Source organism: Triticum dicoccoides, chromosome 6B (assembly GCF_002162155.2).
Source record: "Triticum dicoccoides isolate Atlit2015 ecotype Zavitan chromosome 6B, WEW_v2.0, whole genome shotgun sequence".
In the NCBI taxonomy this organism is placed as follows: Eukaryota; Viridiplantae; Streptophyta; class Magnoliopsida; order Poales; family Poaceae; genus Triticum; species Triticum dicoccoides.
This window is the reverse complement of record NC_041391.1, coordinates 708,840,643-708,859,261: the sequence shown is the minus strand read 5'-3', so window position 1 is coordinate 708,859,261 and position 18,619 is coordinate 708,840,643. Positions and strand designations below refer to the sequence as shown.

The 18,619-nt window shown below is 45.1% G+C and overlaps 1 protein-coding gene and 1 non-coding gene across 2 annotated transcripts; both read right to left on the bottom strand.

Moving 5' to 3' along the window:
- Window positions 1–12,641: 12,641 nt before the first annotated feature.
- TRNAC-GCA lies at window positions 12,642–12,713 on the bottom strand. Its single transcript has one exon. It is a non-coding gene; the product is annotated as a tRNA-Cys (tRNA).
- Window positions 12,714–16,149: 3,436 nt separating this feature from the next.
- Window positions 16,150–16,662, bottom strand: LOC119322918 (zinc finger A20 and AN1 domain-containing stress-associated protein 12-like). Its single transcript, XM_037596454.1, has one exon. The coding sequence runs from the start codon at window positions 16,660–16,662 to the stop codon at window positions 16,150–16,152; it is 513 nt and encodes a 170-aa protein (XP_037452351.1).
- Between the last annotated feature and the right edge of the window lie 1,957 nt (window positions 16,663–18,619).

The window sequence follows — 18,619 nt, the reverse complement described above, 5'->3', positions numbered from 1 at the left end:
TCGGTGGGCGTGGCATTGGCTGACATGGCGCTATCGCCTTCGGTCATACCTTCGGGGCGATGGAGCGCGCACAATGGGAGGAGCCAGTGGCGGAGCTAGCATTTGACATCAGGGTGGTCCGCCCTAAATTATTTTTGATAACTAATATGGCATGTGAACATTCTAACTAATTATCAATAGCACATAGAAATAGATTAATATGGTCTTACGAACACACTAAAATTCTCAATTAATTCTCAGTTTTGCATAAAGAAACCTACATAGTAAATAGTACATGGACCATAGCACATACCTTGAGAAGTTCAAAAAGACTATCTTTCTGGCCTACGTTTTTGCATTGCCATGAAGGTGTTAATTATGTCATCTTCATTCACCTCAGGGAAAGCATCCCTCTCAATGTATGTGACTAGGCAATCATCCAAAAGACTATCTTATTTCTCAACTTGTTCTTGACAAAACTCATGGCAGAAAATGCTCTCTCAACATTTGCCGTTGCCACCGGGAGAATCAATACCAATTTTAAAAGCAAGTACACCAAATGATGAACTATATGTCTCCCTGTTTGAACAATCTTAACCGAGAGATCAACTAGATTTCCAAGGCCTTGGAAGTTCTCATCATTTCTCATGTCATCAATATAGTTATCAAGTTGTAGTTCAAGGTGTATCAAGTCGGCACTTGAAAAGTCTTTGGGATAAAAATTAGCAAGTCTTCGTACCTTGTGTGCATCAAAAGAAACAAATGAGTTAAAGAGATTATGTACCAATTTTGAAAGCAATACAAATTTTAGAAGCAAGTTTGCATACCTTTTGTGCATCAAAAGCAGCAAATGAGTTGGCGGGATTCAAAGCAGATATACAAGATAGCAGCTCCATATTGATCTCATCAAAGCGATTTTCAAGCTCTTGAATAATTTGATCAATGACTCCAAGAAAAACTTCTCTTCTAAAGTGATCATCCTTTGTTTGGGGTCGAGCAAACCGTGTTGATCTTCCATAAGGCACATAATTATCTTCCATTATAGGAACTTGAATGCCATGCTTGTTACAAAATAGTGTGACCTTTTGCAAAAAAGCATCCCACCCACTATCCCTAAGCTCTTGTATTCTATTTTTTTGCAGTTCTAACAAGTGCCATTGCAGTAAGAATATCTTGGTCTCTTCTTTGCAAACAATCAGACAAATCACTTGTGTATCCAAGAATGACAAGCATCAAGTGTGCATTGAAAATAAAGTCAAATGACTCGAACATGTTGGAAATATGCCCTAGAGGCAATAATAAAAGGATTATTATTATATTTCCTTATTCATGATAATTGTCTTTTATTCATGCTATAATTGTATTATCTGGAAATCGTAATACACGTGTGAATACATAGACCACAATATGTCCCTAGTGAGCCTCTAGTTGACTAGCTCGTTGATCAACAGATAGTCATGGTTTCCTGACTATGGACATTGGATGTCATTGATAACGGGATCACATCATTAGGAGAATGATGTGATGGACAAGACCCAATCCTAAGCATAGCACAAGGTCGTGTAGTTCGTTTTGCTAGAGATTTTCCAATGTCAAGTATCTTTTCCTTAGACCATGAAATTGTGTAACTCCCGGATACCGTAGGAGTGCTTTGGGTGTACCAAACGTCACAACGTAACTGGGTGACTATAAAGGTATACTACGGGTATCTCCGAAAGTGTCTGTTGGGTTGACACAGATCGAGACTGAGATTTGTCACTCCGTATGACGGAGAGGTATCTCTGGGCCCACTCGGTAATGCATCATCATAATGAGCTCAAAGTGACCAAGTGTCTGGTCACGGGATCATGCATTACGGTACGAGTAAAGTGACTTGCCAGTAACGAGATTGAACGAGGTATTGGGATACCGACGATCGAATCTCGGGCAAGTAACATACCGATTTACAAAGGGAATTGCATACGGGGTTGCTTGAATCCTCGACATCGTGGTTCATCTGATGAGATCATCGAGGAGCATGTGGGAGCCAACATGGGTATCCAGATCCCGCTGTTGGTTATTGACCGGAGAGCCGTCTCGGTCATGTCTACATGTCTCCTGAACTCGTAGGGTCTACACACTTAAGGTTCGGTGACGCTAGGGTTGTAAAGATATTAGTATGCAGCAAATAGAAAGTTGTTCGGAGTCCCGGATGAGATCCTGGATGTCACGAGGAGTTCCGAAATGGTCCGGAGGTAAAGAATTATATATGGGAAGTTGAGTTTCGGCCATCGGGAAAGTTTCGGGGGTTACCGGTATTGTACCGGGACCACCGGAAGGGTCCCGGGAGTCCACCGGGTGGGGCCACCTATCCCTGAGGGCCCCATGGGCTGAAGTGGGAGGGGAACCAGCCCCTGGTGGGCTGGTGCACCCCCTGGGCCCCCCTCTGCGCCTAGGGTTGGGAACCCTAGGGGAGGGGGCGCCTCCACTTGCCTTGGGGGGCAAGTTTTCCCCCTTGGCCGCCCCCCTAGGAGATCCCATCTCCTAGGGCCTCCCTTCCCCCCTGGGGTCCCTATATAAAGAGGGGGGTGGGAGGGCAGCTGCACCCTGACACTTGGCGCCTCCCTTCCCCCCTTGCTACACCTCTCCCTTTTGCAGACGCTTGGCGAAGCCCTGCCGGATCCCTGCTGCATCCACCACCACGCCATCGTGCTGCTGGATCTTCATCAACCTCTCCTTCCCCCTTGCTGGATCAATAAGGACGAGACGTCACGCTAACCATACGTGTGTTGAACGCGGAGGTGCCGTCTGTTCGGCGCTAGGATCTCTGATGATTTGGATCATGACGAGTACGACTCCCTCAACCCCGATCTCTTGAACGCTTTCGCTCGCGATCTACAAGGGTATGTAGATGCACTCCTCTCTCTCGTTGCTAGATGAACTCATAGATTGATCTTGGTGAATGTAGGAATTTTTTTATTTTATGCAACGTTCCCCAACAGTGGTATCAGAGCTAGGTCTATGCGTAGTTCTCTATTGCACGAGTAGAACACAAATCTGTTGTGGGCGTAGATGTTGTCAACTTTCTTGCCACTACTAGTCTTATTTTGCTTCAGCGGTATTGTGGGATGAAGCGGCCCGAACCGACCTTACACGTACGCTTACGTGAGATAGGTTCCACCGACTGACATGCACTAGTTGCATAAGGTGGCCAGCGGGTGTCTGTCTCTCCCACTTTAGTTGGAGCGGATTTGATGAAAAGGGTCCTTATGAAGGGTAAATAGAAGTTGACAAATAACGTTGTGGTTATTCGTAGGTAAGAAAAAGTTCTTGCTAGAACCCTATTGCAGCCACGTAAAAGATGCAACAACAATTAGAGGACGTCTAACTTGTTTTTGCAGCAATTGCTTTGTGATGTGATATGGCCAAAAGTTGTGATGAATGATGAATGATATATTGTGATGTATGAGATCATGTTCTTGTAATAGGAATCATGACTTGCATGTCGATGAGTATGACAACCGGTAGGAGCCATAGGAGTTGTCTTAATTATTGTATGACCTGCGTGTCAATGATTTAACGCCATGTAATTACTTTACTTTATTGCTAAATCGTTAGCCATAGTTGTAGAAGTAATAGTTGGCCAGCAACTTCATGGAGACACGATGATGGAGATCATGATGATGGAGATCATGGTGTCATGCAGGTGACGAAGATGATCATGGAGCCCCGAAGATGGAGATCAAAGGAGCTATATGATATTGGCCATATCATGTCACTACTATTTAAGTGCATGTGATGTTTATTATGTTTATGCTTGTTTACTTAGGACGACGGTAGTAAATAAGATGATCCCTCATAATAATTTCAAGAAAGTGTTCCCCCTAATTGTGGGCCGTTGCTAAAGTTCGTCGTTTCGAAGCACCACGTGATGATCGGGTGTGATAGATTCCTACGTTCACATACAACGGGTGTAAGACAGTTTTACACATGCAAAACACTTAGGTTAACTTGACGAGCCTAACATGTACAGACATGGCCTCGGAACACAGAGACCGAAAGGTCGAACATGAGTCGTATGGAAGATACGATCAACATGGAGATATTCACCGATGATGACTAGCCTGTCTCACCTGATGATCGGACACGGCGTAGTCGATCGGATCATCTAACACTTAGATGACTAGAGGGATGTCAAATCTGAGTGGGAGTTCATTAAATAATTTGATTAGATGAACATAATTATCATGAACTTAGTCTAAAATCTTTGCAAAAATGTCTTGTAGATCAAATGGCCAACGCTCATGTCAACATGAACTTCAACGCGTTCCTAGAGAAAACCAAGCTGAAAGATGATGGCAGCAACTATATGGACTGGGTCCGGAACCTGAGGATCATCCTCATAGCTTCCAAGAAAGTATATGTCCTAGAAGGACCGCTAGGTGAAGCACCCATCCCAGAGAACCAAGACGTTATGAACGCTTGGCAGTCACGTGCTGATGATTCTCCCTTGTTCAGTGCGACATGCTTTACAACTTAGAACCGGGGCTCCAAAAGCGTTTTGAGCAACATGGAGCATATGAGATGTTCGAGGAGCTGAAAATGGTTTTCCAAGCTCATGCCCGGGTCGAGAGATATGAAGTCTCCGACAAGTTCTATAGTTGTAAGATGGAGGAAAATAGTTCTGGCAGTGAGCACATACTCAAAATGTCTGGGTTGCACAACCGCCTGTCCCAGCTGTACATTAACCTCCGGACGAGGCGGTCATTGACAGAATCCTTCAGTTGCTCCCACCGAGCTACAAGCGCTTTGTGATGAACTACAATATGCAGGGGATGGTGAAAACTATTCCTGAAGTATTTTCAATGCTGAAGTCGGCAGAGGTAGAAATCAAGAAAGAACATCAAGTGTTGATGGTCAATAAAACCACCAAGTTCAAGAAGGGCAAGGGTAAGAAGAACTTCAAGAAGGACGACAAAGATGTTGCCGCGCCCGGTAAGCCAGTTGCCGGGAAGAAGTCAAAGAATGGACCCAAGCCTAAGACTGAGTGGTTTTATTGCAAAGGGAAGGGTCACTGGAAGCGGAACTGCCCCAAATACTTAGCGGACAAGAAGGCCGGCAACACTAAAGGTATATGTGATATACATGTAATTGATGTGTACCTTACCAGTACTCGTAGTAACTCCTGGGTATTTGATACCGGTGCCGTTGCTCATATTTGTAACTCACAGCAGGAGCTACGGAATAAGGGGAGACTGGCGAAGGACGAGGTGACGATGCGCGTCGGGAATGGTTCCAAGGTCGATGTGATCGCCGTCGGCACGCTACATCTACATTTACCCACGAGATTAGTTTTAACCTCAATAATTATTATTTAGTGCCAAGTGTGAGCATGAACATTGTATCTGGATCTCGTTTAATACGAGATGGCTACTCATTTAAATCCGAGAATAATGGTTGTTCTATTTATATGAGAGATATATTTTATGGTCATGCCCCGATGGTCAATGGTTTATTCTTAATGAATTTCGAACGTAATATTACACATATTCATAGTGTGAATACCAAAAGATGTAAAGTTGATAACGATAGTCCCACATACTTGTGGCACTGCCGCCTTGGTCACATTGGTGTCAAGCGCATGAAGAAGCTCCATGCTGATGGACTTTTAGAGTCTCTCGATTATGAATCATTTGACACATGCGAACCATGCCTCATGGGCAAAATGACCAAGACTCCGTTCTCCAGAACAATGGAGCGAGCAACCAACTTATTGGAAATCATACATACTGATGTGTGTGGTCCAATGAGCGTAGAGGCTCGCGGAGGATATCGTTATGTTCTCACTCTCACTGATGACTTAAGTAGATATGGGTATGTCTACTGGATGAAACACAAGTATGAGACCTTTGAAAAGTTCAAGGAATTTCAGAATGAAGTAGAGAATCAACGTGACCGAAAAATAAAATTCTTACGATCAGATCGTGGAGGAGAATATTTAAGTTACGAATTTGGTACGCACTTAAGGAAATGTGGAATCGTTTCACAACTCACGCCGCCTGGAACACCTCAGCGTAATGGTGTGTCCGAACATCGTAATCGCACTCTATTGGATATGGTGCGATCTATGATGTCTCTTACCGATTTACCGCTATCATTTTGGGGATACGCTCTAGAGACAGCTATATTCACTTTAAATAGGGCTCCGTCTAAATCCGTTGAGACGACACCATATGAATTATAGTTTGGGAAGAAACCTAAGCTGTCGTTTCTAAAAGTTTGGGGATGCGATGCTTATGTCAAGAAACTTCAACCTGAAAAGCTCGAACCCAAGTCGAAAAAATGCGTCTTCATATGATACCTTAAGGAAACCATTGGGTATACCTTCTACCTTAGGTCTGAAGGCAAGACCTTTGTTGCCAAGAATGGATCCTTTCTGGAAAAAGAGTTTCTCTCGAAAGGAGTAAGTGGGAGGAAAGTAGAACTTGATGAAGTACTACCTCTTGAACCGGAAAGTAGTGCAGCTCAGGAAAATGTTCCTGTGGTGCCTACACCGACTAGAGAGGAAATTAATGATGATGATCAAGGTACTTCGGATCAAGTTGCTACTGAACTTCGTAGGTCCACAAGGACACGTTCCAAACGAGAGTGGTATGGCAACCCTGTCCTAGAAATCATGTTGTTAGACAACAGTGAACCTTCGAACTATGAAGAAGCCATGGCGGGCCCAGATTCCAACAAATGGCTTGAAGCCATGCAATCCGAGATAGAATCCATGTATGAAAACAAAGTATGGACTTTGACAGACTTGCCCGATGATCGGCGAGCGATAGAAAACAAATGGATCTTTAAGAAGAAGACGGACGCGGATGGTAATATTACCATCTATAAAGCTCGACTTGTCGCTAAGGGTTATAGGCAAGTTCAAGGGGTTGACTACGATGAGACTTTCTCTCCCGTAACGAAGCTGAAGTCTGTCTGAATCATGTTAGCAATTGCCGCATAGTATGATTATGAGATATGGCAGATGGACGTCAAAACAGCATTCCTTAACGGCTATCTTAAGGAAGAACTGTATATAATGCAGCCGGAGGGTTTTGTCGATCCTAAGAATGCTAACAAGGTATGCAAGCTCCAGCGATCCATTTATGGGCTGGTGCAAGCATCTCGGAGTTGGAACATTCGCTTTGATGAGATGATCAAAGCGTTTGGGTTTATGCAGACTTATGGAGAAGCCTGCGCTTACAAGAAAGTGAGTGGGAGCTCTGTAGCATTTCTCATATTATATGTAGATGACATACTTTTGATGGGAAATGATATAGAACTTTTGGACAACATTAAGGCCTACTTGAATAAGTGTTTTTCGATGAAGGACCTTGGAGAAGCTGCTTACATATTAGGCATCAAGATCTATAGGGATAGATCGAGACGCCTCATAGGTCTTTCACAAAGCACATACCTTGATAAGATATTGAAGAAGTTCAATATGGATCAGTCCAAGAAAGGGTTCTTGCCTGTGTTGCAAGGTGTGAGATTGAGCTCGGCTCAATGCCCGACCACGGCAGAAGATAAAGAAGAGATGAGTGTCATCCCCTATGCCTCAGCCATAGGATCTATTATGTATGCCATGCTGTGTACCAGACCGGATGTAAACCTTGCGGTAAGTTTGGTAGGAAGGTACCAAAGTAATCCCGGCAAGGAACACTGGACAGCGGTCAAGAATATCCTAAAGTACCTGAAAAGGACAAAGGACATGTTTCTCGTTTATGGAGGTGACGAAGAGCTCGTCGTAAAGGGTTACATCGACGCTAGCTTCAACGCAGATCTGGATGACTCTAAGTCAAAAACCGGATACGTGTATATGTTGAATCGTGGAGCAGTAAGCTGGTGCAGTTGCAAGCAGATCGTCGTGGCGGGATCTACATGTGAAGCGGAATACATGGCAGCCTCGGAGGCAGCGCATGAAGCAATATGGATGAAGGAGTTCATCACCGACCTAGGAGTCATACCCAATGCGTCGGGGCCGATCACTCTCTTCTGTGACAACACTGGAGCTATTGCCCTTGCCAAGGAGCCCAGGTTTCACAAGAAGACCAGGCACATCAAGCGTCGTTTCAACTCCATCCGTGAAAATGTTCAAGATGGAGACATAGATATTTGCAAAGTACATACGGATCTGAATGTCGCAGATCCGTTGACTAAACCTCTTCCGCGAGCAAAACATGATCAACACCAGAACTCTATGGGTGTTCGATTCATCACAATGTAACTAGATTATTGACTCTAGTGCAAGTGGGAGACTGTTGGAAATGTGCCCTAGAGGAAATAATAAAAGGATTATTATTATATTTCCTTGTTCATGATAATTGTCTTTTTTTCATGATATAATTGTATTATCCGGAAATCGTAATACACGTGTGAATACATAGACCACAATATGTCCCTAGTGAGCCTCTAGTTGACTAGCTCGTTGATCAACAGATAGTCATGGTTTCCTGACTATGGACATTGTATGTCATTGATAACGGGATCACATCATTAGGAGAATGATGTGATGGACAAGACCCAATCCTAAGCATAGCACAAGGTCGCGTAGTTCGTTTTGCTAGAGCTTTTCCAATGTCAAGTATCTTTTCCTTAGACCATGAAATCGTGTAACTCCCGGATACCATAGGAGTGCTTTGGGTGTACCAAACGTCACAACGTAACTGGGTGACTATAAAGGTATACTACGGGTATCTCCGAAAGTGTCTGTTGGGTTGACACGGATCGAAACTGGGATTTGTCACTCCGTATGACGGAGAGGTATCTCTAGGCCCACTCGGTAATGCATCATTGTAATGAGCTCAAAGTGACCAAGTGTCTGGTCACGGGATCATGCATTACGGTACGAGTAAAGTGACTTGCCAGTAACGAGATGGAACGAGGTATTGGGATACCGACGATCGAATCTCGGGCAAGTAACATACCGATTGACAAAGGGAATTGTATACGGGGTTGCTTGAATCCTCGACATCGTGGTTAATCCGATGAGATCATCAAGGAGCATGTGGGAGCCAACATGGGTATCCAGATCCTGCTGTTGGTTATTGACCGGAGAGCCGTCTCGGTCATGTCTACATGTCTCCCGAACCCGTAGGGCCTACACACTTAAGGTTCGATGACGCTAGGGTTGTAAAGATATTAATATGCAGCAAACCGAAATTTGTTCGGAGTCCCAGATGAGATCCCGGACGTCACAAGGAGTTCCGGAACGGTCCGGAGGTAAAGAATTATATATGGGAAGTCGAATTTCGGCCATCGGGAAAGTTTCGGGGGTTACCGGTATTGTACCGGGACCACCGGAAGGGTCCCGGGGGTCCACCGGGTGGGGCCACCTATCCCGGAGGGCCCCATGGGCTGAAGTGGGAGGGAAACCAGCCCCTGGTGGGCTGGTGTGCCCCCCTGGGCCCCCCTCTGTGCCTAGGGTTGGGAACCCTACGGGAGGGGGCGCCTCCACTTGCCTTGGGGGGCAAGTTTCCCCCCTTGGCCGCCGCCCCCCTAGGAGATCCCATCTCCTAGGGCCGGCGCCCCCCTGGGGTCCCTATATAAAGAGGGGGGTGGGAGGGCAGCCGCACCCTGACACCTGGCGCCTCCCTCCCCCCTTGCTACACCTCTCCCTTCCGCAGATGCTTGGCGAAGCCCTGCCGGATCCCTGCTGCATCCACCACCACGCCGTCGTGCTGCTGGATCTTCATCAACCTCTCCTTTCCCCTTGCTGGATCAAGAAGGAGGAGACGTCATGCTAACCGTACGTGTGTTGAATGCGGAGGTGCCGTCCGTTCGGCGCTAGGATCTCCGGTGATTTGGATCACGACGAGTACGACTCCCTCAACCCCGTTCTCTTGAACGCTTCCGCTCGCGATCTACAAGGGTATGTAGATGCACTCCTCTCTCTCGTTGCTAGATGAACTCATAGATTGATCTTGATGAACGTAGGACATTTTTTATTTTATGCAACGTTCCCCAACAGAACACTCCAACAATAGTATGAATTTTGGGCCAATCACTTCTTTGTGAAGCATATTGTCCAAGAGTTATGAGCACATCACGGATTGTGGGATACATAGCAATAATGTTAAGAACAGTTTTGTAGTGAGAGCCCCACCGAGTATCACCAGGCCTAGGTAACCCCATCTGTTGATTCAAACCACTCCCGGTTTGTAACTCACCCCATTCAAGTAGTTTCAGGATATTCTGAAGTCTAGCATCTCGAAGCATGTTGACACTCCAATAACATTCAGTAATAAAGACACTCGATCAAAAAACCACACACAATCATCATTTCCCTTGGCAACAGCAACAAGAACTAGCTGGAGTTGATGTGCAAAACAATGAATATAATAGGCAGAAGGTGACTCTTTCATGATCAATGTTTTCAATCCTTTAATTTCTCCTCTCATATTACTAGCCCCATCATATCCTTGCCCACGAATTTGTGTTATAGTCAAACCATGATCAGTAAGTAAAGTTTCAATTGCTTCCTTAAGTGACAAAGAAGTAGTGTCACTTACATGAACAACTCCAAGAAAGTGCTCAGACGGCCTCCCTACTTTATCAACAAAACGCAAGCATAAAGCAAGTTGTTCTTTATGTGATACATCACTAGACTCATTAGTTAGAATGGAATAGTGCTCATCACCAAGTTCATCAATAATTTGCTTTCTAGTAAGTTGTGCACAACATTGAATAATCTGATGTTGTATCTGATGAGATGTCAATTCACAGTTACCTGGTTCATTCTTCAAAACATACTTATTCGCCTCCTCACTATTTGCTGCAAGCCACTTCAATAGCTCAAGGAAGTTTCCTCTATTGCTAGACTGTTCACTTTCATCATGCCCACGAAATGCCAATCCTTGACGAAGAAGAAACTGCAAGCATCTAAGTGAATACTTCAACCTCATCTTGTAAAGACGTAGATCCTCACTGTTCACCTTCACAAAAAGATCATCAATAGCTGCACGAGGATTCACAAATAAGTTATATCTCTCTTGAGATGCATTATGCACACTTGATACGCAACCAACATGCTTAAGAAGAGCATCTCTCTATTCCAATTACTCCAACCACCATCAGTAAATGCATTAGTTCCCTTACCAGTAGTTTTTTTCTCTTTGAACAAGTAACATACAAAGCAAAATGCAGATTCCTTCTTGATACTATATTCAAGCCAACTATGATTATGAAGCCACAAAGGATTGAATGAACGTTCTCTACTCCCAATTGTTCTTTTCTTAAAGTCATGTGCATAAGGTTTGAATGGCTTTTTAAGGATATATGATCTTCGAACTGCGTCTTGATCATTGATAGGATAACTTGCAATGGGTAGCCTGTCCCCGGGATCATGTTTAAGACAACTAAAATCATAAAATGGCGGTGATGGCGGTGACACATCCTCAGTTTGCTCTATGGTCACATTTGACATAGATAATGTTGGTTCTTCAATTTGCTCTTCGATCACAACCGGCATACACACAACTTCGCGTGTCTGTTCTTCAGCCACGTCCGGCATATTCTCTGCCTTCTTCTTCTTCCCTATCTTCATAGCTTCTCTTTGGAAAAGAGAAACAATGTCTGCTGCCCTCTTCATTCTTCAACAAATCTGTAAGAATACTACTTTCTATCAGTACTGCTTTCTATCAATAAAGCTAATTGAGGTAGAACAAAGTGCAAAAAGCAAACCCTAAATCATAAACTAGGGGTAAATCATGGATTTGGGGTATTTGTTTTTAGTACCTCACCTCACTGCAGCCGTACCACGTTACGGACACATGTATGTCATTAAAAATATTTATTGAATGTTGAAAATATTCGTGTAATTTAAAATATTATGTCGTTGCATTTTTAAATTGTATGTTGCATTGACAAAAAAATCACGTGTTTGAAAAATATGTTCATGACATTAAAATATTTGTGTAGTTGAAAAAGGTTCTTATCATTCGAAACATGTTTGAACGTGTATTTTAAATATAATTAACACATATTCAGAGCAACGTTCAAAAATATTTATCTAAAATAATAATAATGTATTTGTAAAATGTTAATCATGTATAATGTACAATGTGTACTAGAAAAAAGAGACATCAAAACATAAATACAAAAAACTTAATCATGTATAAAAAATGCTCTTTATGTTAATTAAAAATGTACAATGTGTGTAAAAACCCAAAGAAAACAGTTGAGATCTCATAAAATCAAACCCATAAGAAAACCCTTGATAGCCGAGCCAGAAAACCAAATTTAATGAGAAGAGAAGGCGGAAAACAAAAGGAAGTTAAAAAACCAAAGGAAATCATTAAAGAAACACAAAAAAGATAAAACCCATCAAGAAAACCCGATAAAAACCAATGCATGAAACACAAAAACAAGTGAAGAAAATGCGCTAAAAAGCACTCCCACACGAACCCTAGGCCCCCGCAGTCAACGTGGTCATAGCGGATGTGAGCGAGGCATTTCCTTATGATCGATCTATGGCTTTCGGAAAAAAATTATTTGCTACTCCCTTCGTCCCATAATATAAGAGAATTTTACCGTTTATCAGGTTGCTTGCCACTGATGTATTTTTATGAAAACGAAGCAATAAATAAAGAAAGGTAATGGAAGAAGAAATGCCAACAAAATAAAAGGGTTTTCCGCTGAATAGGGCCCAACCAGGTTCAAACCGGTGACCTATTGATCTGCAGTCAATTGCTCTACCACTGAGCTATGGACCCGTTGATGCCATTGATTATTTAATCAGGCCCTTAACTAGCTGGTCCACACAAACACATTTGAGCACCAGCAAACTGTTGGTACATCTGCCCAACATTCTCTCCCTCAATTGAATGGTTATTAGCTGGTCCTATCCAACTAATCCGCGCAAAGATCATTAATCATGTCTCACTTTCTCGTCTCTCATGAGATATTAATTCTTAGCCATTTCCGCGTAAACCAACTGGAAATCAGCTAAGCATTCTTGGTAGGAGTAGTTTTCCCCAAGACGTGTAAGCCTTCACCCTTTACCCATTGCAAGAGAGAGATTCCATGCATTCAAACTCGATGGCACCCCAGAAGAGCATGTAGAAGCCGGTCTTGTGGTTGGAACGAACCTGGAGGGGAGTCTTGTCGTGGTCGCAGAAAGTTTCTCTGTACTTTCCCCTTTATATTTTGATGGCAACGCATCGAGTGAACATTACTGCCTTCGTGTTCACAAAACACCAAGATGTATCATGTATGCATCAGTGTCGCTTAGCAGATTATTTCAACTTAAGTCATGGGTTATGAGAGATCCTAGAAGATATCCTGCAGATATCTTTGTTAAGCATTGGAAGGCCTATCGGTGAGCCGACTTGGTGCACAAGAAGGAGTCGGGCGTAACCTTGATGAACTCTTTCTAAGGTTTGCAGCATCTCGCTAGCCCTATATAAATGGAGGAGAGGTCCGCACGGCGGATCCAAGTTCTACATCGTCAACATCACCTCATCAAGCTTAGGACTAGTTACAAACCCTAGTCGCCGAGTTGCCTCCCAACTCACCGAGTTCACCATTGTACTCCATCTGTTCCCAAATATAAGTCTTTTTAGAGATTTCAACAAGGGACTACATACGGAGCAAATGGGTGAATCTACACTCTAAAATATGTCTATATACATCCGTATATCGTAGTCCATTTGAAAAGACTTATATTTAGGAACGGAGGGAGTAATTTCCTATATATGGTTAGAGAGCTGAGTAAAATGAGGCTCTAACATTCACCGAAGCATATGGGCCTTCCGATGTGCTTTCCCAAGCGTTCCTGATCGTCGGATCTCTGCGTGGATGGATGTGAACCGTTGGATATATTTTGTAAATGGACATGAGCCGTTGGATAGTTTCGCCGATGGCAAAGGTGGGATATTTCATCGTTGTACTTACCTTTGTAGGCTGTATTCAGACAACATGATCAGCATCATTGTGGTGTTCTATACCTCTGTACAAAGCGATGGAACCTTCCCAACACAAATGTTCATTATTGGTATTCCCTCCATATATGAGGCGGTCGCAGAAGATTCTGCCGATGTGAAGGCCATCAAGACATCAGGTACATGGACAAGCTACAAACACCATGGTCAAGGACTTGAACTACGGACGGCTTGAGAAATAGCAAGAGATTGTATCTCTCAAGGCTTCAATTATGAGGCATTTAACATTAGAAATAGACTTGCCAAAGGTTGGTTGTTAGCTGTGGGAGACATGAGCTCATTTTCGGAGCAACTTCACAATGTAATTTGCTATTGTGCCATATGAAAGTAGTGTTCATAAGTTATCTGGGACTACCATTATGGCTTTGTTGAACACGGAACACATCAACTTGACCCCGCGTCGCCTTGCCCAGGGCGGCTCGGGCGTCCCCAGCCTAACCCTAGCGCCGCCACTCCTCTTAATTACTCCCTCCTGCCGTCGCGCCGCCGCCGGAGGACGCCGCCGGCTGAAACCCGTGCGGTCGACGGCGGCGGCGGGGCTTCCTCTCGCGGCGGCGCCTGGATCTGGTGGGCACAGATGCGGGTTGCACGTCGGCGTGCGCTAGGACGCGGGTCCTGGCGGTCGAGGCGGAGATCCACTGCTGGATGGACGCGCGGCTGTCCCTGGTGATGGATCTTCCTCGCGATGGTGGATGCGTGCAGGTGCGGATGGGTGTGCGCTCTCCCGCTCCCGCGGCGCACTCCGCGCCCTCGGGAGATCCCGGTGTGCGGCGGCGCTGCTGATGGACGGGGTCGGCACGTCGCGGTGGCGCGCGCGGGCTGGCGTTGGCCGGAGGTGGGGAGCGGCGGTTGGAGGCAGGCGGCCCTGCGGTGCGGCGTGCACCGCCACCGCCGCGCGGGTTCTCGGCTCCATGTAGAAGATCTGCCCCTGCTTCGATCTGTCCCGATCCGTGCTGGCACCGGTCCTTGGCGGCGGCTTCGGCGTCCCCTATGGCCGGCCTGGCAGATCTAGCGTGCGGGTGAGGTTCCGGGGGAAACCCCTGGCTGGCGCGGCAGCTTCCCCAAAGTCGACGCCTTTGGCGCCGATCTCCTTCCTGAAGGCTTTGGGGTGGATCCTCTCCCTTTCACCTCCTCCTCGAGCTATGGCGAAAGCTTTTGTTCCCCTGGTCTGGGCGTCGACGGCACCCTGGTGTCGTGCTCCTTCTTGAAGGCGGCGGCTGGGAACAGCTCTTGGTGGCGGGGCTGCTGGTGGCGTGGTGGCTTCGGCCTTCTACTTGGTGCTGCGCCTTGCTTCGCGGGACCAGCGGACGGTTTCTTTGGTGGAGCGGTGCTGCATCCATCCATTGATGGCGACGGATCTTGACGGCGTGGCGCAGTGCAGATTCGGAGTTTGATGTGTGGTGACGGTCACGCGCAGGAGGTCGACGCTGTCTGGCGTCGTGGTGGCGTCGGCGGCAGCGAGACCGGGCAAGGCCGTTACAACAGTACAGCTCTGAAGATGGATATGTGGTAGGTGGTTGTGGCGGCCTCATACCCGGCGGGCGGCCTGGTTGAGGAGCACGCCGGACTGGTGGGTGCCCATACCCGACAGGCGTCCAGGTTGGGACCTCAGGTCTTAGATGTTAGGTTTGGCTGCGAGGTCTGTTTGGTATTAGGCCCAGACCATCAGCGCCCCTTCATCAGTTAGATAGGAGTAGCGACAGAGGTTGCGAAGATGGTGGCTTTGGTCTTACTGTTGTACGACTTTGTAAGGTTTTGTGCTAATAATTAATAAAGTGGCCGTATGCATCGACCAGATGCAGAGGCCAGGGGTATTCCTCCTTTTCGAAAGAAAAAAAACCATTATGGCTTTGATATTGTTTTAGTACTTTGTGCTGCACTTTCTAACAAATACACCACTTGTGATAACTTTGTGTTTTGTACCGGATCATTCTGCCACCAAAGTCTATAAAACACAACCCTGAACTACAAAATCGTCTAGTTTAGAACCCTAAACTTCCAAAACTGGATAAGAACAATCGAATAACAGGACGGCACATTTACATCAATCTGTATGAATACATGACTACAAATAATTGACAAGAAAGATCAACATCGGCTCTCCTCAACTTAAAGAGCTAGAGCATACGTGAAAGATCTAAAGAGGAAAGATAGTAACTATGTACATGTCCCTAGAAAAAACTCTCATGTTTTTGAACTCCTTTTGCCTTCAAATCTTGTTGTCGATCTTGGGTGCCACGACGAGAGGGTTCTGCTGCGCGATCTTCTCACGGCCGGCCTTCTTATAGTCGAAGCCGCACGCATGCCCGTTCACGTAGCGGTGCAGCGAGCAGAAGGTGCCGCCGCACCGGCACGCAAACCCCAGCAGCCCCACCTTCTTCCTGCACGCCATGCACCTGGTCGGCTTCTTCGCCGGCGCCTCGGCCGCCGGTGTCTCGGCGGCCGGCGCCTCAGCAGCACCAGCTGCAGAGTGATCCTGCAGGCTCAACGACGTCTTGAGGTTAGAGGCGAGGTTGGCCACGTCATCGACCTTGACCGTCGTCTTCCCCTCGATGGAGGGGCCGGGCGCAGCCGTGTCGGTGGCCTTGAGGTGGTCGCGGTAGCACTTGGAGCACATGTTCTTGGTCGCTGCGTTCCCATAGAACCCGCAGCCGTTCGCGCACTGCGCTGCGGCCCCGGCGCCGGCGGCCTGCGTCGGCGACGACTCCTGCCCTTGCGCCATCTATAAGCGCTGATGATCTTCTGATCCAAAAGGACCCGGTCGATCGCTTCTCGTTTGGTTGCTCTTCGTGTTCGTCCCCGTGCGTGGCTTCTCTCCTGACGAGGCCACGAGAGCGTCATCCTGTGGGCTTTTAAGAGGTCCCGCTACGCCGGGTGACAGGCGAATTCGGACACGGAGACAGATTTCCAACCCTGGTCGGTCCACACCATACTACGGTTTTCAGTTCTGAACGTGTCCGTTCATTGCCATGAGATATAAATATTCTATATACATCTATGAAAAATCTACATATTCTTTTAACACAGTACGGATGCAAGCCTCATATATATACGCGCATACACTCACTGGTATGAATGCACACATGCACACCCTATTCCTATGAGATCCTTCAAGAGACTGAGGAGCGTCAAAAATTCTAAAATAAATATAGAATAAATGCGATCACCAGAATTTAAACCTCGGTGAGCTGAAGATACCACTGACCTCTAAGCATCCAACTCCGGGTTGGCTTACACACACACAAAAAAAAACAGTTACATATTGTAGCGTGCGTAGATCAACTAGTGTCCGTACACCACAAGTTTGGAGGCAGCAACGCTACTCTTTTTTTATCTCTGAATTCATATAATCTCTAGAAATTTTTAATGTACAACTTGTATGAGTAACACATGTGAGCAAGATAAAGATGCTATTTATGTAGTATAAAGGGACATACAGCATGGTTTTATGGAAATAACATGGCAATTTGGTAAAATTAAACTGGCAACCAAAAATAAAGCGTGAGCAAAATAGGGTAGCACATTGGTTGGCATTATATAGTCGTACGGAGTCTACTACTGCCGTATGGCTGGGAAGGAGCCCACCTTGTATTGAGGAGTTGGTGCCTCTCGATTGTAACCCTCTGATTATGGAATAAAACTCTCTTTCTGTCGCAAAAAAAAACTGGCAACCAACTAGACAAGTGAGGACAAAATACCCTGGCAACTGGGTTTTACAACCACCGACATTTTTTGTGAAACAACTGGCCACTAGGTAGAACTTAAGTGGCAAGCGCAGCAAAATAATATGACAACTAGTTTGTACAACGACTGACAAGCTTTATTGGACAACCGAGTATAACTGAACAGATAAGCACACAAAAAACACAACAACAACTAGTTTTTAGAACAATCGACAAGTTTTATGAATCAACATGACAACTGAACAAAATTAAACTGATAAGTACAACAAATCACCACAACAACACAATTTTCCCTTACAATAATGGACATGCTTTGTGAGAAAACATGACAACTAGGTAGAATTAAAATGACAAGCCTAGCAAAATATTGTGGCAAGTAGATTTTTTTAAGTACTGACAAACTTTATGAAACAATACGGTAACTAGGTGGAATTAAAATGGCAAGCACAACAAAACGTTGATGTAACTGAGTTTTATAAGTACCGACAAAGTTTTATAAAATGGACTGATAGTTTAGTAGAATTAAATTGGCAATCAGCTAGGCAAGTAGAACAAATCATTTGTGGAACAGTTTTTGTATATGCTAATATGTTCTCTTTACAATATAAGAACATTTTTTCATAAATAGTAACATAAGCTATGAATAGTTGTAGCCTGCTCTTGCCATGCCTAACTACTAGTAATGCTAGTACTTAGCTGGCAATCTAATAATATTTCATTTACAAAGTAAAATTTTATTGTGACGGTCATAGTTATGTTGGTAGCAATGCCAGAGCAACATAGAAGTCTGGGGGCAATGCCCCCCCCCCCCCCACTAATTGTGAAAAAATTGGGGTGGTGGGTGCTAGATTGGGATAAATTGTCTTTTACCCCCTGCGTATCTTCATCATTACTATTAACGATGATACTTTAGACCTTCTCTCTTATTATTAATTATTGTATAATTAGGTGGGTTGTATTCATATTTGAGGTAAAAACATCACATGTCCTATAACT